Source organism: Cyclopterus lumpus, chromosome 7, assembly GCF_009769545.1.
Source record: "Cyclopterus lumpus isolate fCycLum1 chromosome 7, fCycLum1.pri, whole genome shotgun sequence".
Taxonomy (NCBI): Eukaryota; Metazoa; Chordata; class Actinopteri; order Perciformes; family Cyclopteridae; genus Cyclopterus; species Cyclopterus lumpus.
The window spans coordinates 2,587,936-2,613,078 of record NC_046972.1 but is presented as its reverse complement, the minus strand read 5'-3'; the positions used below and the strand labels follow the sequence as shown (position 1 = coordinate 2,613,078).

General features: G+C 42.5%; 1 protein-coding gene across 1 annotated transcript in view; it reads left to right on the top strand.

Moving 5' to 3' along the window:
* Positions 1-25,143, top strand: part of LOC117734015 (1-phosphatidylinositol 4,5-bisphosphate phosphodiesterase eta-2-like) — a 176,811-nt gene that overhangs the window by 10,235 nt on the left and 141,433 nt on the right. The window contains 1 exon segment of the mRNA XM_034538039.1: positions 6,839-7,458. Within this exon segment, the coding sequence (XP_034393930.1) occupies positions 7,305-7,458 (154 nt within the window). The 5' untranslated portion in view covers positions 6,839-7,304.

Genomic DNA, 25,143 nt, shown 5'->3' with positions numbered 1-25,143 from the left:
GTTAGACCATGTCCTGGATGTGAGGTTAGACCATGTCCTTGGTGTGAGGTTAGACCATGTCCTGGATGTGAGGTTAGACCATGTCCTGGATGTGAGGTTAGACCATGTCCTGGAAGTGAGGTTAGACCATGTCCTGGGTGTGAGGTTAGACCATGTCCTGGATGTGAGGTTAGACCATGTCCTGGATGTGAGGTTAGACCATGTCCTGGATGTGAGGTTAGACCATGTCCTGGGTGTGAGGTTAGACCATGTCCTGGGTGTGAGATTAGACCATGTCCTGGGTGTGAGGTTAGACCATGTCCTGGATGTGAGGTTAGACCATGTCCTGGAAGTGAGGTTAGACCATGTCCTGGGTGTGAGGTTAGACCATGTCCTGGATGTGAGGTTAGACCATGTCCTGGATGTGAGGTTAGACCATGTCCTGGATGTGAGGTTAGACCATGTCCTGGGTGTGAGGTTAGACCATGTCCTGGGTGTGAGGTTAGACCATGTCCTGGATGTGAGGTTAGACCATGTCCTGGGTGTACGGTTAGACCATGTCCTGGGTGTGAGGTTAGACCATGTCCTGGGTGTGAGGTTAGACCATGTCCTGGATGTGAGGTTAGACCATGTCCTGGATGTGAGGTTAGACCATGTCCTGGGTGTGAGGTTAGACCATGTCCTGGATGTGAGGTTAGACCATGTCCTGGATGTGAGGTTAGACCATGTCCTGGGTGTGAGGTTAGACCATGTCCTGGGTGTGAGGTTAGACCATGTCCTGGATGTGAGGTTAGACCATGTCCTGGGTGTGAGGTTAGACCATGTCCTGGATGTGAGGTTAGACCATGTCCTGGGTGTGAGGTTAGACCATGTCCTGGGTGTGAGGTTAGACCATGTCCTGAGGTTAGACCATGTCCTGGGTGTGAGGTTAGACCATGTCCTGGATGTGAGGTTAGACCATGTCCTGGATGTGAGGTTAGACCATGTCCTGGATGTGAGGTTAGACCATGTCCTGGATGTGAGGTTAGACCATGTCCTGGGTGTGAGGTTAGACCATGTCCTGGGTGTGAGGTTAGACCATGTCCTGGGTGTGAGGTTAGACCATGTCCTGGATGTGAGGTTAGACCATGTCCTGGGTGTGAGGTTAGACCATGTCCTGGGTGTGAGGTTAGACCATGTCCTGGGGTTAGACCATGTCCTGGGTGTACGGTTAGACCATGTCCTGGATGTGAGGTTAGACCATGTCCTGAGGTTAGACCATGTCCTGGATGTGAGGTTAGACCATGTCCTGGGTGTGAGGTTAGACCATGTCCTGGGTGTGAGGTTAGACCATGTCCTGAGGTTAGACCATGTCCTGGGTGTGAGGTTAGACCATGTCCTGGGGTTAGACCATGTCCTGGGTGTGAGGTTAGACCAAACGTCAACATGTAAACTTCAATCATCATAGTTTAAGCTAGCTTGTGGGCGACAGTGGCTCAGGGGGGAGCAGGGTCATCCTTCAAACAGAGGCTTCGCGGTTCGATCCCCAGCTACGCTAGCCCATGTTGATGTGACACTTCACCCCAAATGTCTGTGTGTGAATGTTAGATACTCCTGATGTGCAGGTGGCACCTCAGCTCCAGCTGTCAGTGTGTGAATGGGTGAATGATGTCATGTAGTGTTAAAGTGTGTTGAGTGGTTGGAAGACTAGAAAAGAGCTACAAGTACAGACAGCTCCATTTACCATTTACCATACGTGCTGGACTGCAGACGCCTCCTGTAGGCTCTTGGCCCCCACTTTTGGAATTTATCCCAAACTGCTGCATATTTTGTGTCTTATATCATAAAGAAAACGGAAAGAAAACATAAAAGAATATACATAAAGGTGTTTATTTGACTACTTTGTCTATTTACAATAGCAATGTGCCTTTCTACGCTGTGAGTGTGTGGATGAAACATTCATAATTCAAATTCCGACTTGTTTAGCAACTGGTTAGTTAGCTTGCTAGCTCGTAAATTCCACCATGCGTCTCCTTTGAGTTTAAATGGCGTCTTCACCATCCTAGAGGTGCATTCATTTCTCTATATCATTCTGGAAGATTTTGTAATTTCCATGAGGTCTTTCCGAGCAGATTCTCCTATGAAATCTTGTGTTTTCTATACATTTGTCCTGATATGATTCACCTCTTTCTTATTCTTAGCAATCTGCTTTAACATGTTTGACAGTTACCGTTTCATTACAGTACGTGCAAAGTCCAGCACGGTGCTGGCCTATTGCGCATCAATAGAAAGAAGCATTATTTTAAAAGTAATGATTTGATTAATAGACCAATTTACAGTTTATGAACTCTGATGACACACTTAGTGTACGCACCCAGTTTGTCATCGGAAAGTATGATGGAGTTTAATAGTCTATTAAGTTAAGCAAGGGCATTATCAGCAAAGATGGTGAATGCTTCCTACACAAATGGACTTCCCAGATCCGTTTGCGTGAGTGGGTAGAAATCAATAGCAAATGGCCCAATATTTAGTGGCCAGATATATACATTTGGTGGGGAAATATTGTTCTTGCTGTCATTGTTTCAGTTTTTAACCATGTAAAGTGCCTTTGAGTACTTTATAAAAGCGCTAAAATAAATGTATTATTATTATTATTAGTAGCACTAGTAGTGTAATAGTAAAACAAAAATGTATTCAGAGGTAACTCAAGTGAATTTATAGCCCAGTATCCAAAATCCAAAATGTGCAACCTTTACATGTCACGCTTCTAAGGCAGGAGCAGAGACTCAGGAGACGAGGTGAGGCAAAAGCAAAGTCATTTACTTAGGCAAAGCCACAAAACAAAGGAAAACCGACACTGGAAACTATCGCTGGAAGGCGACGCACACACTAGGGTTACAAAGACAATCTGGCAGAGGAGTATATATAAGATATAAGCATATTTAAGAGGGAACAACACAGGTGAAGGGCATGAACAACCAGGGGACTCAGGGAAGACACATACACAGGAAGCACACGGTGTTACATGACAACCGGTACAGCATACAACCCCCTCTGTCCTTAGACCACTCTTGTACTCAGATAAGGAAAAGCTCTCCCCAAAAATATTTTTTACATGGAAGAAAGCTCAGCAGGAACAACACACAAGCAGCCTATTAATAATGCATTTACAGAATTAATAATTTCTCTCCATGATAGTCCACATGAAAGGGTCCTATTGAACGGCTGCAGGTCTCAGGTCTGTGGGTCTCAAGTCCCAACATATATCAAGTGGGGCTTTTTCACATGTTTTTGAAACTGTAAGGTAGATTTTTGCAGCAACCGTGACAGTTGAGGAGGTCTGCAGAAGGCTAAGATAAACTATACACAACATTTTCTCTCCATTTCTGAAACGCTTCACCAATTTAATCACAGTTTATCATCTTCAATGTATGCAAAATCAATTCTGTTCAGTCTGATTTGTGCTCCAATCTTTGCTTTTTATTTCTTTAGCTCACACTGTGATATAAGTGTGATGTCAGCTGGAAAAGGGTCTGTGGAGTATATTTAACAAAAATCCCGATACAATAGAGCCAGAAATGTGATTACTGTTGGCAGATTTCTTTTTTTGTCATGAAGAGAATACTTAATTGTTGTAATGGAAGTGGAAATTCAACAATGTTCATGTTTATGTTTGCTATCAAAGCAGTGTTTGAATAGGAGATACGGAGAAGTTGTGGATCTCCTCACAAACCAACCGACATGTAATAGATTGTATTAAATAGACGAGTTAAATGCTAAACACATTGCCCCATAGTCTTTAGATCCGCAATCCTTAATTTTTCATATTATTTGACATAGCTGTTTGACAAGGCAGCGGGGTTAGGATGGAGGCTTTTGTTATTGCAGAGATGAGGGGGCTGAGAGTCTCTAATGTAGTCTTTAATGTAGACTGTAACTGTAACTGATTCATGAATGCTTGAAAGAAGTTTGCGAGATACTGTAAAAAGATACTGTTGACATTTCAATAGCAACAGTGCTGATAACAGCAAAGAAGTCAGAAATAGTCAATCAATGGAGAAGTCTTCTGGTGGATGCTGATCTCTTTGGGTACGATCTCATAGGCTGCTGTACATCTTGGATGTTGTGATCATGAACAAGAACCATTGTTGACGGCTGATATCCATGACAACACTGTATTGACACGCAGCCGTAAAATGTCCAGTCAAAATGGCTTATTTCATAATGTATGATGATAATATCATTTTGTGATGCCCTCATAACAAACGGTGGGACTTGTGCAGGAAAAGTCACCACATTGTGGACTCCATATCTGAACAATTCCAAGATAAGTGGACAGAGCGGATGGTTATCTCACATTTCCACTCCAAGATGCGTCTTTGGAAGGACGCACCTTTGTTTGTGTTTTGGTTGCTGTTGTGCCAACCATCCACGTTGTGCAGAATGGACATATTCAATACTTACAACATATAGTGCAATAACACAAAGGCTCCATAGTCTGAACCTTTACTACAAATACAACACAGACCAGATCCACTCCTTCCGTTCTTACCTTTCACAATAAAAGCCCTAGACATATACACTGCCTAACACTTTACCAGAAGGAACTCAAATTCACTAAAGAGTATTTTTTGCATTTTTGTGTCCTGTGGTCAGGCCTTAAGACAAACTCAATATTTGATTAATTTCCACTACAAATACCCACTGGTAACCAAATGTAAAAAATGTACAAAAAAGAAAGAAGCAACAATGGTCTACCTTGAGCTGATTTTAATGATAAATACTAAGCTTAATTTGAATGTATGTTATTAACTCAAACGATAATTTATGGGAACCTTAATCCCCATGATTAGAGAGGCACATTTGGTGAGGAACAGCCATTGCTGTTGTGTTTGCACTGGATCTCCCATCAGCCGTTTGTCAACAGTGGCACAAGGTTGGGTTAAGCTCTGAAATAGTACCACACTTTTCTTTCTCAACATAATCATGTGGTGACTGAACATGGGATTAAAGCACGCTAGGCGGATGCAATTCTGCCTCATATCTGAGTCAGTCTTGCAACATTCAGTACAAAGGAATTGTTAAATGTTTCATGTTACAGGATGCCCTCTCTGGTTCGCTGATGGCTGTTTGGAACACGGTAGTTTGAATGAAAGCACCCTGCCGTTTACTAACCACTACACATGCCAGCTCTAGTCACACACACACACACACACACCTTACCCTTCGTCCAGGTGGAGTGTGTGTGTGTGTAGGTGTGTGTGTGTGTGTGGGGGGGGTGGGGGTGCCACTAACAGGGATGTGCCCAGACCTGCAGCTTAGTCGATCTGACCGCCAACGTTTCAGAAACAGTTCTCAACACGTCCTGCAGCCGGCCCACTTTGCCTAGCTAACCCTGACTCACTCCCCCTAACACACACTACGCATTGTTCATTCCTTCCCAGGACGGCGGATCACATACACAGCGTTTAAGCTTTCAACTTTAAAAGCTGATTTAAAGGAGCCTTTCAAGTGGAGAGGTACATGCTTTCAGGTGTATCCAATCTTTATGTGGTTAAGTTTCTGTGAGTGAAGGCGGCAAGGTAGGCAAACAAAGGTAGGAGAGGTGAAGTGAGTCGGAGGTGTGGTGTAACATACCGGCAGCAGTCATGCTGCATCCTACGTAGACTGAAGCGTTCTTCTTCAAATAGAGCAAATGAATGTCTTGAATGCTTTACGTGCTTTTTCATTACATTTGCAATCCTTATCCTTTAATCACTAAGTTACATTTCTGTTTGCGATTCTCTCCTCTTACTATCTTCTTTTTCTCTGTCAGTTCTCTGCTGCCTCCGGGTTTAATTTTCTCACAGCCATCTGAATCATTGAATGCGTGTGACTTGTGCTGTAGCAGCAGCAGCAGTAGCAGCAGCAGCAGCAGCAGCAGCGCTAGTGGAACCTGAGGTCAAGTGAAGTTTGAGAGAGCCCAAAGGGGGCTTGGAGTGACCCTCAGTGACCCCTGGTCGTCTTATGGATTGAGGCACAATGAGAGGGACACTACAATTACTGTTATTACTTATTATGTATGTTATTGACTTGAGTGATTTACCTATAACTTGAGCTTCATTGATTACAGTATATTGTATATTGTTGTCTATTAAAGAACTTTGAAATTGAAATTCCACATATTGTTCACATTAAGGTGTTGGGGAGTAATACTGCATATGACAAAGGTAGTGCAAAGCCTTCAGTCTGTGTGTGTGTGTGTGTGTGTGTGTGTGTGTTACCATTCTTTTTTACCTTTAGCCTTTGTTTGGGTTGATGATGTGGCTGATCGATAATTCAATAGGACAATTTATCATCCAGTAGAATCATATCTTGATAAAATCACATTTTGAGAAATCGGGATACGCATTTACGGCACAACAACTTTCCAACTTAACTCAATTAAATAAGAAAATAAAAGTATTTAATAGTATATGAACTTTGAGGTTATTTTAAACTCTTTTTATTTACTGAATTACCAGAAAACATTACATCTGAAATTACAAATATCTTGATACACAGTTTGATTAGTTGATAATGATTTCCACATTAAATGCTAAATGTATAGCAACCACTGCCGCTGGGAGAAGTCAATGTTGAGTTGTTTTAAGCTGCAGTGTCTCTCACATTTTTTGGTATTTCTTTTTAAATAATATTTTTATAGCAAATAATTGTTGTATATGGTCCACATTGGTTCATACAGTGAAAGCAATGTCATTTCTCACTTTTTCTTCCAATAACAACATTACAGATAAATACAAAATATATGGTTTGTGATGTTTAATGTTAATCTCAATGCTTCCTTCATCACATACTGAAATAGAAAAAGAAACTGCGGTCTGTGTGTCCTCTGCTGTAGGTGACTGCAGCAGCTCGGCCTGACTGGGATTATGATTTGGACTAGGAGTGATTCCATTCATCAAAATCAACTAATAAAACGTGTCATGTGAGGATCTTGCCGAACATCTCCTCTGGAACGGGTCTGGGAATTCTCATCAAAGACGTCCTTCTGTGACCTCCATAGCCTTGGAATATTGGATTGGGATTTTTGCTTTGGGAATATTGGATTGAAGATTGTTCTGACAGCTTGACAGGTCTAGATAGCAGGCAGTCAGCCCCAGGCCACCTCCCTTTCAGCTTTCTACAAAAACCAAACTTCAATTTGAAGAACCTCTCCAACTAAATTTGCTCCTTCGTCCAGTGATTTTATCCAATATTTTTTTTACAAAAGAGATACAATCTTTCTTGAGCCCAGAGAGACAGACAGACTCTTCGAGGAGCGAGGTCAGCACCTACGCCTTGAACATTATCATCCATCATCGGTCATGGAGGCTGTGGCAGCTAGAATGGCCATGGTGACCGACTCCCCCAACCTGTCGCTGAGGTCGAGGACCACTGTGACGACAGACGGCGACTCTTTCGTGAGCACCGCCAGCCTTCCCTGCGGCCACTTCCTGTCCGCCAACGTCATCAACGTCGGTAAGTGTCTTCTTAATGTGTGTGGTGAGGAATCTGCCCCTGAGTGTGAATGTGTTTGGTGTCATGTTGTGGTGAGTTGCCTCTGGTCTCATGGCGTATTAGTGATCTTTACTTCATGCATGTGGTTGGTTTTCTGAGAACAATACACAGTTTAGCCTGTTTCTATTTTACTTAGTCAAGAATGGTATAAAAGTCTTGGTTATCTAATTAATTAACATGAACAAAAATATGAAGGTGTGGAGTCTGATATCGATGTAATAGAGAGATGATATAGATGTCATGGGCTGGAGGAACTGATTGTGTGTAAGAAAGGTGGTTATTGATTGGCTCACAGCCACGTCCCACGTCTTGGTTGGGCGATTATCTGATAATCGGCTTCATTTTCTGATTGATATTGTTTTCCACTGCCATTTATTTCTTCAAACATATATCTGCTTAACTGCCAACAAAATGCTCAAATATGTTTACCCTATACCAAAGTTAATTGAGTGGAAATAGAAAGGTTGTGTATCTAATCTGGGAGGAGGCCCAGAGGAATATGAAGTTGGAAAGATGAGAATAATGACTAAAAACAGACTGTGATGGGGCCAGAGTGTAGATAAAAAGGGGTTGTGCCTGTAATGGCAGGAGGTCCAGATTAAAATCTTGAAAAGGACATCGAGGCAATCAGAATAAAGCCATCAGGTTCTGTTGCTCCCATTGTTAAAACAGCTGTCTGTGGACTTTGGCCAGTAAAGAACTGTTGTGTGACTTCAGCACATTTCTCACTCAAGGATTCAAGGGTCCTTTATTGTCATTATGCAACACAGGGAGGCACAAGACTCATTTGTACCACCTCATTATTTCCTTAAAGTTACTGGGAGGAACTTTTAACTGGCTACAAATAGAGCTGTGGAGATGTCTTGATCCTAAGATGCTTTACGATGCGGATGTGGGCGACCCTGCATCGATGCAATGACCCAACATTTGTCTGGGGTTTGTTGGATTGCTGGTTTGCCGTTGTGTCATGGAGTGACATCAACCAAGTAGAGAAGAAGAGAGTTGCTATGTGAACAACTTTATTTGTGTACATTGCACTTGTAATGCCCTGCAGTTATTCATGTGCACTTTTTGTGATGTTTATATCCTGAGGGGGGATCACAGACTTGTCCACTGGGACCGCCAAAATCAACAAAATGAAAGCTTCAATGCATGATAGTGCTGATTATACTGTTCTTCAGAACAGATTTCATAGCCGACTTTGGATTTTAAATCATAGTGGGTGGGAAAAGTTTTAAACAGGCACACTTTCTATGAATAATATTAATATTAAAACTGCATTGCCGCTCAATCAAGTGGAAGTATATATATTTCCATGCCACAGACTTGAAACCAGCATAAATAATGAAAAAATTGCAAAGGTCAAGCAGCAGCGTCCCTGTTCCTGAACAGGCTGCTTCTCTTGCTCTGCAGACTGAGACACAGCTGCTGCAGTGGCTTGTCTTTGTTTGTCTGGCTGAAAAGGACACAAGTGTCATTCATCAGCAGGGAGTGTGGTGCAAGGTCCTGCTGTATGAGCACTGCACTTTACAAGCTGAACTTTACAAGCTGAACCTTCACAAGCTGAACCTTCACAAGCTGAACCTTTACAAGCTGAACCTTCACAAGCTGAACCTTTACAAGCTGAACCTTCACAAGCTGAACCTTCACAAGCTGAACCTTTACAAGCTAAACTTCCCAAGCTGAACCGTTACAAGCTGAACTTTACTAGCTGAACTTTACTAGCTGAACTTTACTAGCTGAACTTTACAAGCTGAACTTTACAAGCTGAACTTCACAAGCTGAACCTTCACAAGCTGAACCTTCACAAGCTGAACTTTACAAGCTAAACTTCACAAGCTGAACCTATACAAGCTAAACTTCACAAGCTGAACCTTAACAAGCTGAACTTTACAAGCTAAACTTCACAAGCTGAACCTATACAAGCTAAACTTCACAAGCTGAACCTTCACAAGCTGAACCTTTACAAGCTAAACTTCACAAGCTGAACCTTCACAAGCTGAACCTTTACAAGCTAAACTTTACAAGCTAAACTTTACATGCTAAACTGTACATGCTAAACTCCACAAGCTGAACCTTCACAAGCTGAACCTTTACAAGCTAAACTTTACAAGCTAAACTTCACAAGCTGAACCTTTACAAGCTAAACTTTACAAGCTAAACTTCACAAGCTGAACCTTCACAAGCTGAACCTTCACAAGCTGAATCTTTACAAGCTAAACTTTACAAGCTAAACTTTGCAAGCTAAACTTTACAAGCTAAACTCCACAAGCTGAACCTTCACAAGCTGAACCTTTACAAGCTGAACTTAACAAGCTAAACTTTACATGCTAAACTTCACAAGCTGAACCTTAATAAGCTGAACCTTAACAAGCTGAACCTTTACAAGCTGAACCTTTAAAAGCTGAACCTTCACAAGCTGAACTTTTACAAGTTGAACTTTTACAAGTTGAACCTTTACAAGCTGAACCTTCACAATCTGAACCTTCACAAGCTAAACTTCACAAGCTGAACTTTTACAAGCTGAACCTTCACAAGCTGAACTTTCACAAGCTGGACCTTTACAAGCTAAACTTTACAAGCTGAACCTTTACAAGCTGAACCTTCACAAGCTAAACTTCACAAGCTGAACTTTTACAAGCTGAACCTTCACAAGCTGAACTTTCACAAGCTGGACCTTTACAAGCTAAACTTTACAAGCTGAACCTTTACAAGCTGAACCTTTACAAGCTAAACTTCACAAGCTGAACTTTTACAAGCTGAACCTTCACAAGCTCAACCTTTAAAAGCTGAATTTTACAAGCTGAACTTATTATATTCATTATGGTACGTTATATTATAGAGTTTACTGTCTTGTTGTTGCTTATTTTAAAGGACGTTTCAATGTGTGACACACGTGAAGTTGTAAAAATCTTCCCGGAGGCCATCACCTTCTGTCGATTAAAGTCTTGGGGGCTTTGAGGGTGACAAGCTCAGGATTTCTCCCTCCTCCGTGAGCGGGGAACGGTGGATGGGAATAATACGACGGAAACACCGAAATAAATGCAGATGTTATTAATTAATTTCCCATTCTTTTATTTATTTTTTTGAAAATTATAAATGTATCTGGCTTCTGTATATTTGGCATGCTGCCTTCCAACACTTTGATGTTGTGGGGTGTATTGAGGCTGTGGGTCTCACTGTCAGTCTCATTTCTCACAGCTCAGGGAGACAAACTAATGACTCGTCAGTAGCTGGGGGTGTGATGGATAAAGATAAGAGAAATTTGATAAATCTTGAAATTGCTGTGCGGCAGTTGCAACACAGCGGGGGAAGAGAGCAACTATAAAAGCCAAATCACATTACACATAACAGTACAGGCGGATGTACAGCACACACTGGTGGATGATCGGATCAGTGGATAAGGAGAGATGTTTGTGCCTTGTACAAAACAAATGTAAATGTTGTCACAAAGCTGTATGCATGAGAATATTCTATAGATACATTTACAAACTGAACCTTTACAAGCTGATGCAGTGTGGTTGTTCAATATCCATGTTCTTTTATTCCATCGACCGGTCACACGCTCCTCTGCACCCAGCATCGCCCCTCCGGGCACGGGCTCCTTTGATGTGCCGGGTGGAAGAATACGGTGATCAAACCCAGTGCCGGGAGCACAAAGAGGACCTTGCTGCAGGGGGACATTTGATTGGCTCAAGAGACCTGCTGCGGTGAGAGGTGCTGCTGGTGTCAGCGCCGAGGCTCTTGAGTTGTAATGAACGTGCGGCTGTGTTTGAGAGCTCTGGGGTCAAACTAAGCGTGGCACTTCACATCGATTGGTGTCCGTAATTGTTTACTTGTGTTGTTGAAACACAATTAGCTCAAGTGGGTATTGATGTTGACTGATGCACGCCAGTAGAGCAAAGAGCACAGGAGTGCATTCTTTCAGTGCATTTTTTAAAATTAGCATCAGGAGGAATATAAACAGCAGCCACATAATAATATGGCAGACATCTAAACATCAGGAAACATTGTCCATGAACTCTGACTGCATTTGAGCACCAAGCATTATGGAGTTTTCCACTTGCTCCATTAATAAACACAAAAGCACAACAAATAGAAAGAAAAATGTAGCTCATGGAAGCTATAGGCGGCGGTAACGTTGGTCGGGCCTATGTCAGCCATGTTTACAGTATAGATGCCAGTGGCCGCTGCTGTGCGTAGAAGAACAGCTCAGCAGAAGCTCTCTCCGGTCATCAGCTCTCAGCTGTCATCCTCAAGATGTGCACGTTTTCAGGCCTTTGCATCTCGAACCTTAAACCTCAGCATCGGGCGGTTGGAAATGTGCCCACATGCATGTTGCACAAGGAAAAGTGAAGATGCTCTTCCTCTGTCCTCGTCTCCCGGCTCATCCGCCCGTTCATCAGCCGTTCGGAAATGGAATCTAACACACAGGTTTAACTGGAAGCATGATTATAATAATAATAATAGTAATAATAATAATAATAATAATTATTATTATTATTATTATTATTATTATAATAAGGTACAATTACCTTTAAAGTAATGATAACATAATTATAGCAGGACTATAGCATGTTAAATGAACTACTAAATGAAAAAAAGACAGCATCAGCTGTGAGCTGTGGTAATAAGTTCCTCCACTGGAGGAGCCAGACTGCTCCTGTCTGCAGCTTCAACTCAGACACACTCTCTCTCACTGTCTTTGTGAACGCCGCAGATAGACAAATGTAAACGGCACGATAACCGTCAATTTCAGTTCCACGTTACACTGTGATATGGTACACTTCAAGTCTACTTTCCTCCGTTTTAACGGAGGAATCCCTGCAGTGTTTAGTCCTGTAGGTGTACACTCATTGGATGCACCTACGCATCTCAGACTGAACTTCATGTGCAAGCAGGATGCAGCTTCCACATGAGGTCATGCCAAGGCAACTCACTGAGTGACTAACACGGGAAAAGACGGAGAACTTTAACCGTAGCATTTTACCAGCTCCGATCATAACGCTTCAACTCTATGTTATTCTATTATTGCTATTCATTCCGTGAAGTCAATGGTTAATCTTCTAGGCATTGAGGGAGTAAAGCTGATCTCTTTCACACATAAATACTGTGTATTTCTTCTTCTCCCGCTGTCAACCCTCCAGCAGCCGATACAACACCGTGTTGCTCACCAGACTTCCATGGACGCCCTACAGCGGAGGAAATGCACTCAGTAACATGTCCCAACCAGCAAGCACTTCCAGGCAGACGGAGGCAAAGCATGTGTGTGGATGACGGGTGGAGGGAAGGCCGCAGGTGTTTGAAGCGGGCTGGAAAACAGCTGCTGTGTTTACCTAAAGCCCAAACCCTCCAATTTAGTCTCAGCTGCACACTGATGCTGCCTTCAGACACACTTAGAAACCATCTGCTGAGTCCCAGGGTGGATGGAGGGCTGTCAGTCAGAGTGCTGTTTGTGAGTGTGTGTGTGTTGAGGTGATTAAAAAGAATCGCAGTAAGTAAATACAAGCAATTATGATAATGATGATGCTGTATTATATTGTCATATAGGCAGGGACCCAACAGTTTTCGACTGGAGTTATGTTCAAACAAACTGGAGCTGAGTAAACATCAGGTCTTTTATTTCTAATCCCATTACTAGATGTAGAGCATGAAGGCTCCATTTTCATATTTACTGCACTTCTTATTAACATAGTAAAGAAGATTTAATCTTGAGGAGCTGCGGTTCTTATCATGCGCTTTTACCGATGTTTATGGCCAAATTAAATATATATGATACATCTGAATGTATTCTACTAACAGGAAGTGTGTATGTATCAGAGCCTGAAATACCTTCTTCCTCTCTGCTCTTGTCCTGGGTGACGTGTTCCTTCATTTCCATGGTGGAGTCACACTTGATCTGATATCAAATTACTATCAGAACTGAGATGTTATTACACACATCTGCACCCTGCTGCACATTTAGTGAGGCTTCTGGTGACATGATCGCCCGCTTAGCCCCAATATTCAGTTATAAATAGGAATGTATGGAATGTCTTTTTCTTTTCTTTCTTTTTTTACATTCCAATGTTATATTGAGGTTTTTCTATGAAGTCTTTTGTTATATTTTATGATATTCAAAACAAAAAATAGGGGGAAGATATGATTTTATGTCATTGAAGTCATTCTATTCCATTCTCCGAACCGCTATACCCTATTTAGGATCTGATCCCAGCTGACATTGAGCGAAGGCAGGGTTCACCTGGACAGGGTTCACCTGGACAGGGTTCACATGGACAGGGTTCACATGGACAGGGTTCACCTGGACAGGGTTCACATGGACAGGGTTCACATGGACAGGGTTCACATGGACAGGGTTCACCTGGACAGGGTTCACATGGACAGGGTTCACCTGGACAGGGTTTGTTATGGTTTGTCTCTGACCCCAAGCGCACGACAACAGCAAGGTTTAGTTCTAGCCGAACACACGGCGTAGTTTATTGAGCACAACAAGTCGTTTAGAAAAGAAACACAAAAAACTCAAAGTGTCCCCTTAGTCCACGGGTGATCGAACATCAAACCCCAAAAAATCCAAGAAAATACTCCACACAAAAACAGTCAGCAAAGACACGAGGGAAAGTTCAGCGACGACACAGGGAGGAAAGTCCACAGACATCATGGCACGAACTCGCAACGTCAACACAGACAGTCCTGATCTTTATTCCCCGGAGACAACGAGCTGACGAGCTGCAGCCGTGGGACGAGCTGAGTGGCTTCAGGTGTGAGTTGGAGCTCACCTGGCTTGGCCCCGCCTCCAAGCACGTAGCTCCCTGGCAGCGCTCTGAGGTACCGGGTGTCACCGTGTGAACGGGCTGAGGAGGGAGTCCGGCTGGCTGAGTCCTGACAGGGTTCACCTGGACAGGGTTCACCTGGACAGGGTTCACATGGACAGGGTTCACCTGACAGGGTTCACCTGGACAGGGTTCACATGGACAGGGTTCACCTGGACAGGGTTCACCTGGACAGGGTTCACATGGACAGGGTTCACCTGGACAGGGTTCACATGGACAGGGTTCACCTGGACAGGGTTCACCTGGACAGGGTTCACCTGGACAGGGTTCACCTGGACAGGGTTCACATGGACAGGGTTCACCTGGACAGGGTTCACCTGGACAGGGTTCACCTGGACAGGGTTCACATGGACAGGGTTCACCTGGACAGGGTTCACCTGGACAGGGTTCACATGGACAGGGTTCACATGGACAGGGTTCACCTGGACAGGGTTCACCTGACAGGTCTACAGTCCATCTCAGGGCTCATATAGAGACAGAGAACCATTTACGCTGCTGAAAGCGGGAGAGCAAATACTTTTTTGACTGTTTCACAGTGAGCATTTTATTTTTGGGAGGCTTAACGCCAACATATATATGGTTTGAAGCATTCTGAATTTTTTTCTAATCACAAAAAAACTATTTTTCTCTCTTTTTTCAAGATACAACTGGGCATTTGAAAATAGAAACAATCTTCCGACCCTAATCCATCCGGCGCTGAAAATAGTTCCTAACAAATGCACTCAGCTTGGAGCTGAGAGCCACAGACAGGAAGTCAGAAAGTATTGAGATGGACTAACACATGGGTCTAGGACATTTGATGCAATTAGCTGAAAATATGAAAACTATAGAATAATGCTACTCTTACACTTTAGTGAAGCAGACACGATCGGAAGGTCACTGGGGTGAAAACTCAACCTGCTTCTGCTCAAGTCAACAGTGAGGACTGACTGTAGTTTCACTCTGACGTTGTGGTGCATGCTGGGTCGGGTCACGTCAGGGCAGCAGCGTCATGTCCCGGAGCTGTTTTGGGGAAAAGTTTTCTCTCACATCATATACGGTTTCACCTACTAGACTGTCGCAGAGGACTGGTCCGAGAAGATCAATGCTTTCAAAGCTTTCATTTATGTTGGAATGTTGCAATACCAGCAGTGGGCAGCGAGGTGATTTATTCATTTTGAGTCAGCCCTTGATGTTTTTATTTTTTACCTTTTAGAGCAGTCTGGGGGAAGTCTGTCCTGATTGGCTGGGATTGTACTGATTATTTCTAAAGACCTGTCAACTCTGATGCAGCAGCCTCATTTACGTTCTGAATCAATCGTCATAGTTTCTAGTCAAGCACCCCAAAGTTTTTCAAAATAATACTCTACTTACCTGCTCAGTTCACAGGGAGACAGTTCAGTGACAAATGACCAACAGATTTCAAATCAAGTGAAACAGCCTGTTAAAGCAAGCTGGTTTAAATGAAACGTGTGTGACAGTGAAGCTGTGTGAAGGAGACCCGGGAGTCTTTCTGGTTGACACTCAATTCAATTCAATTCAATTTAGTTTATTTTGTATAGCCCATGTATAGACATGTAAACTTTGCTTTCAGGGCTTTCTCCGAGAAGTCTCCTTGGTTTAAGGGAACACGCCTTCCTGGTTATGGTTTAGGGAAACATAGCTGGGGATAAAACAAGCCCCTTCTGCCTTAAGGCCCTGTGGGTAAACTTCTCCCATGTGCTTTTGGAGTCAGTTTGACTATTTTCATTACAACCCCAGGAGGATAGTCAGAGGAAAGGGAGGCACTCGGATAACTGCAGGTTTTACACCTTCATGTGGTATTTTTTATTATCTCACACTAACGTTTGCTCATGTCTTATTTCACTTGTTTTATTATGATGCAGCTTTAATTTGATGAAAAGCTGTAAATATAAGACCAACATACTGTAAATGTGTTGAATGTATCAAAATCCCAACACACACAATCTGATCTCCATGGAATCATGTGTTAGAAAAATTAACCCTCGTTTGTAATTTAATACCATTACAGATATGTGTAATAAACTAATCTCGACTGAGATATGGGTCAGTCCAGCTCGAGGGGATACCCCCTTTGGTTACCTCATTACTACTGATGTTCAAAGTGTAATTTCTTCTGGGGATGGCTTTTATTGTGCAATTTTTATTTATTCACTGTTACTGCCCAGGAGCCAAATAAAAAAATAAAAACTCATCACCATCAGGTATTGCAGCACACTCATAACCAAGAAGCTATACAATTAGCAGTGAGTGTTTGGTGACGTTTCAACCCTTTAAAGTACGTACTGTGGTATGCTGTACGCTTTCAATTGAGACATACTACTTCCTCATAACGTTGCTCTGAGCTTTGACCCTCTTTGCTCATAGATTCGCGGCATAGAGGATTGTGGGTCAGAATTCGTAGTGTTCATGTGACATCACAGCCTCAAGGGAACGCCCCCTTGGAGGGCAAAACAATGCTGTTTTCCTCTGCCAGACAGTTAACGAAGAGAGATTTCTGCCAAAATGGCGCATAGTTGTCGTGCAATCGGATGCACTAACCAACGAGGAGACGAGCCGGAGCCGCATTCCCACAGAATCCCTCTGAGAAAGAAAACCGTGAAAGGATTTTGCCTATTAACATGACGCAGTATCATTAACTCCCTCATGCCTACTGTCTGTCTGTAATGACAACATGGCGACCCAGGGAGGTCACAAAGAACAGAGGAAGCATTTATGTTCGCAAAACATTTGATGTCATATTGTTGGTATTGCACATTTTGACATGTTTAATATTGCCCTCCTCATTTACTCCTAAACTACTCTATACCAGGGGGAGAGGTTATTTGGGTTACTAAGACTCAGCTTATTTGAATAAGTCAGTATATCGGTGAAGTATGTTATATCGTCTCTTTGCACTCAACCAGCGCCCTCCTCACCAGTTCACCCAGTGTCTCTGCTCCATTCAGAACCACTCAATGTGTTTTTCCTGTGAAAGACAGACAGAGCCTTGATTAACTCATTGTCTTGGCATCAGACTCCTGTTAATGGAAAGCTGATATTGCTCTGTCTGTGATTCCTCTGTTTAATCTTTCCAGGGTTAATGAGCCCATTTCCTCACCGACCTGGGCTCTGAGAGAAAGAGGGTTTTCTGGAAACCCTTCCACTAGTAATGGTTGATTGGGTGATACTGGATACAGGACGGAGGTTTGCTGGCTTTCTCTTCACAAGTTTACTTTAGTTTTTTCACCAGAAAATGATTGTCAATGGTGCACAGAGATACTTAGATGAACTAGAAACTAAACAACCTACAGGTGCTAATGAAAGTGTGTATTGGACCGCCACCATGTCCAGGTTGTACAGCACCTCTCGCTGAGTGCATTATGGGAAATACAGTATGCTCCTGCTTCCTGCGACCACGCACAAGATAACGGATTTATCCATAGCCAGTTGGAGGAACGGTGGATTGAAGGAGGCCCAGCAGCTCATATTTTTCAGAATACACTGCTTCATTTTAAAGGGCACCTCCTAAGTTTGGAGAATATACTGGATGAATTAAATGAATACAAAAAACCCAAACAGTTGCCTAATATGCACTCGAAGATAAATGGACTTCATGCTTTCTAAAAAAAATATTTTTTCGATTAAAAGTCTTTTATAGCGTATTTCTTTTCTTTTTTTTTAATGAGTTGTGTTTTTCCCCCTTTCACAGTGCGGATGTTTGTGTTGATGTACGCTCTGCTGCACACTTGAAATGGAGCCCGTCAGCTCGCACGGCGCTTCCATAGATCCCCACCCCCAAAGGATGGCTCTCCTTACATTGAATTTCATTATCTATCCAAGGCAATTAGCACCAATAGCACCTCTGGGTACCAACTGCCTCACACTAAGCTAATGAATTATATAACACACTGTAATGACATAAAATACCCGTACGTGCATAATATGGAGCGGGTGGTGGTGAGGTGTGAGCAGCTACTGAGGCGACGGGGAGGGATAATGAAGATGATATCCTGCAATATTAAACAGCATGTCGAATGAGGCAGAGGGTGATGGGGATCGAACCGACATGCAACATCAAAGGCTGCGGGAAGATTCCACCAAAGAAGCATGCTACTGTGAGTTGTTTTCTGTGTTTTACATGTCAATGTGAGTATTTAATGCTGTAACGTGTAGAGCAGTAATTACAAGATGTGAGTGGGATTAAAGCAGAGGCTTTAATTAATAGAGTTTAATGGGGAGCTCCACTGATCGTCATCGGCAGCTTTGTGTCCAACCATATTTGTCACGCCCAGGCAGAACACAGGACACAGATGCAGGGTTTTCCAGGTATAGTAGTCTTTATTGATAAGACTGAGTCTCCAAGGCAGAGAAATAAATGTAAGCTATCAAACTTATCTAGAACACACTTCTTCCAATAAATAAATAAATAGGAAGAAGCATGGCTATAAAAGATTATCAAAACAAAAGATCACTCCACTCTTGGAGGAAAACAAAAAGACTTTTAACTATCCAACCAAAAGGGAAGGACTCTTTTGACGGAGGCAACGTCACATAAACAAAAACACTCCTTAAAACTGGAGGCACTATGAAAGATTATCAAAACCAAAATCACTCTTTACGGAGGAAACAAAAGACTATGAAAACTTCAACAATTAAACTAAATCTATGACACAAAACTTACGAAATCAAAATCACTCTCTTGGAGGAATCCAATGGAACAGAACGCGATGGCTTGGTATTAAAGGCTTAGTAACTATGGCAGGGCGAGAGGGACCGACACAAGGACAGAAACGGACACACTTATTCAAATAGACAAAGTGGTTAAATAAACACATAAATGTGTTTTCTTTATGTTTTCTGTCCACCAGACTTTCAGGCATTTTGTCTGGTTTTGCCTGAGTGATGAGTCCAAAACAATGGGTCACCTCGCATTAATGTTACCAGTATTGACAAATGGAACATGGAGTCAAGTGGATTGCCTGAAAACACACACACACAGACACACACACACACACACACACAGACACACACACACACACACACACACACACACACACACACAGACACACACACACACACACACACACACACACACACACAGACACACACAAAGCGTAGCAAAATGCCAAAGACATAAATCCTATGAAAGAAGGTTTTGTGGGTGCATCCCTTGTCCCCCCAGCAACCTGCAGCCTGCCCTCAATAAATACATGAATCAGGCCGACATAGATTTTAATGACGAAGCAATCAATGCGGGCAGCTTTAGCTTCGTGGTGATGGAGGGCCAGACTCAGAGAGCTCAGCCTGATTTGACCACACCGACTCTCATGCATGTCAGTCTTTCAACTTCAATGCAAACCCGTAACGCGCCGTGGTTGAGACGGTCGGAGTGAAGAGAGAGAGTCCGCTCAGGCCACGTGGGAGGGGGGGTTGGATGGGTCAACAAGCACAGGGCTTTTACCCAGGAGTCTGCTGTTCCTGTCCTGTATGAAACCAAGGCAATGTTGACTTTTCTTATCGGAGTTTGTTTCGTAACTTCTGTTCTTATTAACGTGAGTTAGATAACAATAGTAGTTATTCATTTTACAAACGTACCGATCATAACTAGTGGTGCAAGGGGTCATAAAAGTCCTAGATCGGATCACGGATCAGAGTCCTGGATCGCACCAGTACAAAAGAAAAAGGAGAGCCAATATAACTTTTAGAGATCCCTAATCTTAGCTTTCAATTTAAAGACAGATTTGTTGTTCACAATGTCACATTATCAGAGAACCGTGACCAGAAAAGCATGAACGCCGACGTCCTGGACGTCCTGAATATCGGGGGACAACAATCGCCAGTAAAACTTTATTTCACACTGTGATGGTTAATGTTAAACTGTGTCATTAATCAGTGCTTCACATGCACGCCGAACCGCAACAAGGACTCCGCACGGATCAAGGATCGACAGTGGTCAGCTACGTCTAATTATAACCCAAACCACGAACTTTACCTCTATTTCTATTCTTTTGCGTAAATATACCTAAAAACGTAGTAAACCTGTGTTGGAATCTTATTTGGAAAAGACGATCCGCAATGTAACGAGCGGAATGCCGCGTCATAGTTTGAAGCGTAGGGCCACTGGCCAAGTGTTTGTCGAGCTGGGAGTGACACTGTGGTGCTCACCGTGTCTATTGTGCGACTCGTTTAGCTTGATTCATTTCCAACAACCGGCTTCCACACATCTCAGGCTAACTTTGAACTGGAGCTTCGGAAACGATCTTTGACGAGTAAAGACGCACAAACCGACAGCAGTTATATTTTGGCCTGCCGTCGCACTCCTCACAGAATTAATCATTATTATTGACAGTTCATGCGATCTGCAACGTGACACGTTGCTACCCGAATGTTTGTAGACTGCTCTCTGCTCATGTCAGGGTTTTTTCTATTAGTTGGGAGTTGTTCCTGATCCGATGTGAGGTCCTGGGACAGGGATGTCGTATGTGTACAGATTGTAAAGCCCTCTGAGGCAAATTTGGAATTTGTGATATTGGGCTATACAAAATAAACTGAATTGAATTGAATGTCTGAGCTTAGTGAATCTGGCCATTTGTTCCGCCTCTGCCATGGCCATTTCCATAATTAACTTTGGTTTGGATTTGCCCTCAGATTTATTGGGTTCTTCCTCGGCCCATGCTAGGCATCATACAAATCGGGCCGGTAGTTTTTCCATAACCCTTCTGAAAAACAAACAAATGAACAAACTGACCCGTAAACATAACCTCCGACCGCAAAACAAAAAAAAAAGAAGAGGCCTCACAACCACGAGAGACAGATGGGAGAGGGAGGAAAGCCAGGTCAGACATGAAATATGAAAAAGGAACAAGAGAATAACAGAAGTAAGACAGCCAGAGAGAGGTGGAGAGGAAGGGGAAGACGTCGGCAGTGTTCTCTGTAGGGCTGCAGGGGATGAGCCGCATCTCGAACTGGAGCAGAGAAAAGAGACTTGTCCTCAGCTGCACCGTCGCCTTCATGAGCCCACAGATACTGAATGGGACTGCACGCCTTGGCTCGTTTCCTGACCCTCGCACTGCGTATGAATATATGTACACGAGACAATGGAGTACATTACACTGGCTTGCAGCGAGATGTTATTTGGAAGCATGTGTGCTTTAGGAATGTCGACACAAGAGGAGAACAGGAGAGATTCTCACTGAACTGCATCTCTCATTACATCACCGCAACATTATCACATTCATTTTGAGATGTCAGCATATTACACAGCAACAGAGTGGGCCGCTGCTGAGAGGACTGGCAGCCTCCTCTGGCTCTTACCGGGCTTTTAGTTACGCACCATCGGGACATTTGTCAGTGGAGCTCAGTTCTCACGGTGCAGTTCAGAGTGGGTCACCACTGTTTATTATGTTTATTATGAACTGTTGATGCAAAATACAGTTGCTGAGCACAAGGAGCCAGTGTGTATTTCCATTGTTTGGTTTAGTTGTTGTTGTTGCAATACCCTCAATATGGATTGATGTTATTGGCCATCAGCTATTTACACTAATTGTTACATGAGGCCACTTAGAGGCGCAATTCATGATACTTTATAGTTGCAATCAAGAACTTCTTCTTAAGGGCTGAAATCATCTGACGTTGATCAATACTCAATACGACCAGCTCAGCAGCATGTGGCAAACAGACAAAGATGTGTTTTGTTGTGTAACTAATGCATACTACATAGTGCATACTACTCAATCAGTATGTCCTGCAGACAATTGAGTAGTACAAACAATTGAGTATGCATTACCAACAGACAATACGTGATTTTAGTCTGTTGTATACTGAAGCAATATGTCTTCACTGCATCACATGGTTAACTATTTTAACGGTCTGCCCCACCATTGGGCAGTCTAAAGAGCCGCAATGCATTGTGGGACAGTTGAGTATGTCCAGTGAGATCATGCCTCATTCCAGCTGATCTAGTATACATCCAGGCAATTCGCTTGTTCACAAATCCACATAGAACACATGACATAGTCATTGCTATAGTGTGCGATTTTTGAATACAGACAGAAATGAGCTGGTGAACATAGTGGAACATTTAGCAGCTAAAGGACAGATATTTCCCTGAGGATGTGGTGGGACCAAAAACAGAGCAGAACATTGGGCTGTCGTTGATCAGATGGACACGGATACCCCTCCAAATACAAGTACGGGTCCAAACGTAGGTTTATATCTGCTGACTGTGTAAATAAACAACTGTGTGCTAACATGTTAATTGTATCGTCTTCATAAAGTGATAATATAAGCTTGTTCCATCAAAACCAAAACTTTTTTAACAGCTATGAATTCTGTCCCTTTACTCATCATATATTTTATTTAAAGGCACACAGATGCCCTTTGTGTGCGATGCTTCACACAGAGACTTCAAACTGCCTGTCACATTACATTATGAACAAAATGTAAAACACTATGAATTCCTGCATGCCTGACATAACTTCCCAGTCCTGGCAATTCAATACCCCCTTTCCAACAGCAACGTGTGGTAGATATCGTCTTGAATACAGCCCATCCATCCTGGTTGGAATAAAAACTCTTTGGCAATGATTATGTTGACACAAAACTCTTTAAATGTTAACACAATAAACAATGGAGAAAATGATTGAGTATTAGCCGTTCAGTCCCAAAAGATGGAGCATTGTGCACACACCGGATGTACAGGCAACACACCATCCTTCATGTGAAGCACATCAGGCTACATCTGCTCATCCAGATAAGCTCATGCTTTATGTAAGCGCTGTTGTAGTGTGATCACGTAATCATGCCCTCTATGTTGTATCAGATGCAGCTCATGCAGCTCAACAGGAGGCGGACGTCCTGGGTTACTATCTAATGAAGACCTTGTAGAAACAGTGAGTAGATGATGACGAAGGAAATCCGCTTTAATGTGTGAATATGCGACATATTTCCATGGTGAAGCTTTCTACATATATGAATCTCATCCCTCCGGAAACGATGTTTTGAAGTGGGGTTGTCTGGAGTACTTATCCAGAGTCAAGGTATACCTACAGTTCATGCTTAATTTAGAGAAACAGACATGAGCACCGGTTTTGAAGAAGTTTAAGTGTACGCCATATTTAGAATATTTTCACATGTTTTCACATTGCCAGACAGCCCTGTAGTGGGGAACTGAAGCTGTTATCTATGCTCGCTTCAAGGCCACAGGACTCCATTGACAACCGGACAGAACACAGTAGTTGCTGGTCCACCGCTGCCTCTATCAGTGACTTTGATGTTTTCAATAGTCAGTTCCTCAACTTCACTTGCACTAAGAGATTCTTGAATTGGCTTGGACTATATTTTGGTTTTTTTCCTTCTGCCTGTCCATGTGGTGGACACGATATCTCAGGAACACCAGGAGGGAATTTCTTCCAATTTGGCACAAACCTGTACTCAAGGTGGCGGATTAGATTGTGGCGGTTACCAAACAAAAAAACATTTTTGGCCATAATTTAAGTTTTCATAAGCTAATTATTACACAAATGTGTGAAGTGATGATATTCTGTATAGACATGGTTGTAAACTGCCATTTCACTGCTCGGCAAAGGTATACAACTACGAGGCGGTAAGTTTATTGGTTATTGTGTTTATATTGATTGCCAATGACGATTCTCAGTCATTCAGTTCCACATTGTTTCAATTGAGTTGTTTAAAGCAAAGTGCTTCTTTTAGAATAGGTTACTCAAACACCAACACGGTGATGTGTCCATTTACAAAACAGAAAAGCCATGCTCCAATGGGTGTTGTGTTCACAATGGTCAAAACCAAATACAGTGAAACAAAAAGAAGAGCAACCAGCCCCACATCACACCTGCTGTAGTGCTCTCCTTGATGAGACACCTTAGATGAAATAGTTTGTGAGATCCTGATGATGTCATCACAGGTTAAAGTCCATGACCTGAGTGAATGTGACCGGGACATAACATTTAAGTTTCTGCAAAGAAAAAAATCAGAAATTTGCACATAAAAAATAAATCTGTAAAAAGAAAATGCAATAGTCCTTCCCTTCATGTAGATGTGTTGTACTTATTATGGAGGGCAACAATATTCTATATTAATTGAGGTTTGTTTTTCAAAAGCTGATGTAAAAATCGGCCAATTAATTTTCTGGTTCCTGTCATAAGCTGATAGTGTTCTTTTATGTTTTTGAGAGAACTTCTGTGGGGCGAAATAAACTGAAAACAGGTTAGATATGACATGAATACCTTTTGTGAGCCATCTGTCACGTAAAATAAGCTCAAAACTAGTTTTTCTAATTATCTAAAGAATAATTGAAATGATATCGCACATTTAGGGCAACATTCATGTACCGGTAAAACTAGTGGTGGCCATCGCCCACTATTGGAGCCCAGTTCCACCGATAATGATCGGCACCGATTAATCAAGCTCTATCATTGCTTCCATTAAATAGACATATTACACACACAATACAGCCCTGTTACCTGAACGTGTAAGTATAGAGATGTCACTCCCAAGTGTAGATCATACTGAACAGAATTAAATCAAAGCTTCCATTGTTATCTGTCACTGGCAAAACCATAGCTTTGCTGCTCTACATGTTGTTAGTAGGCTGTTCACCTTTAGTCATAAACAAAAATTGTATCTGGATTTCATTGAAATGCAAAGTCAGGTCATTTTATTTTTATTCTGCGCGGTCACTTGAGTTAAACCCATTGCAAGCTAATGCCGTAGAACACTAGTTAGGCACAGTCATTCTTTCCAAATGGAATTTTAGGTGCAGAAAAAGACAACTGTGGCATTGAAGACAGGAACTGAAATTATTCCTACACCCTGA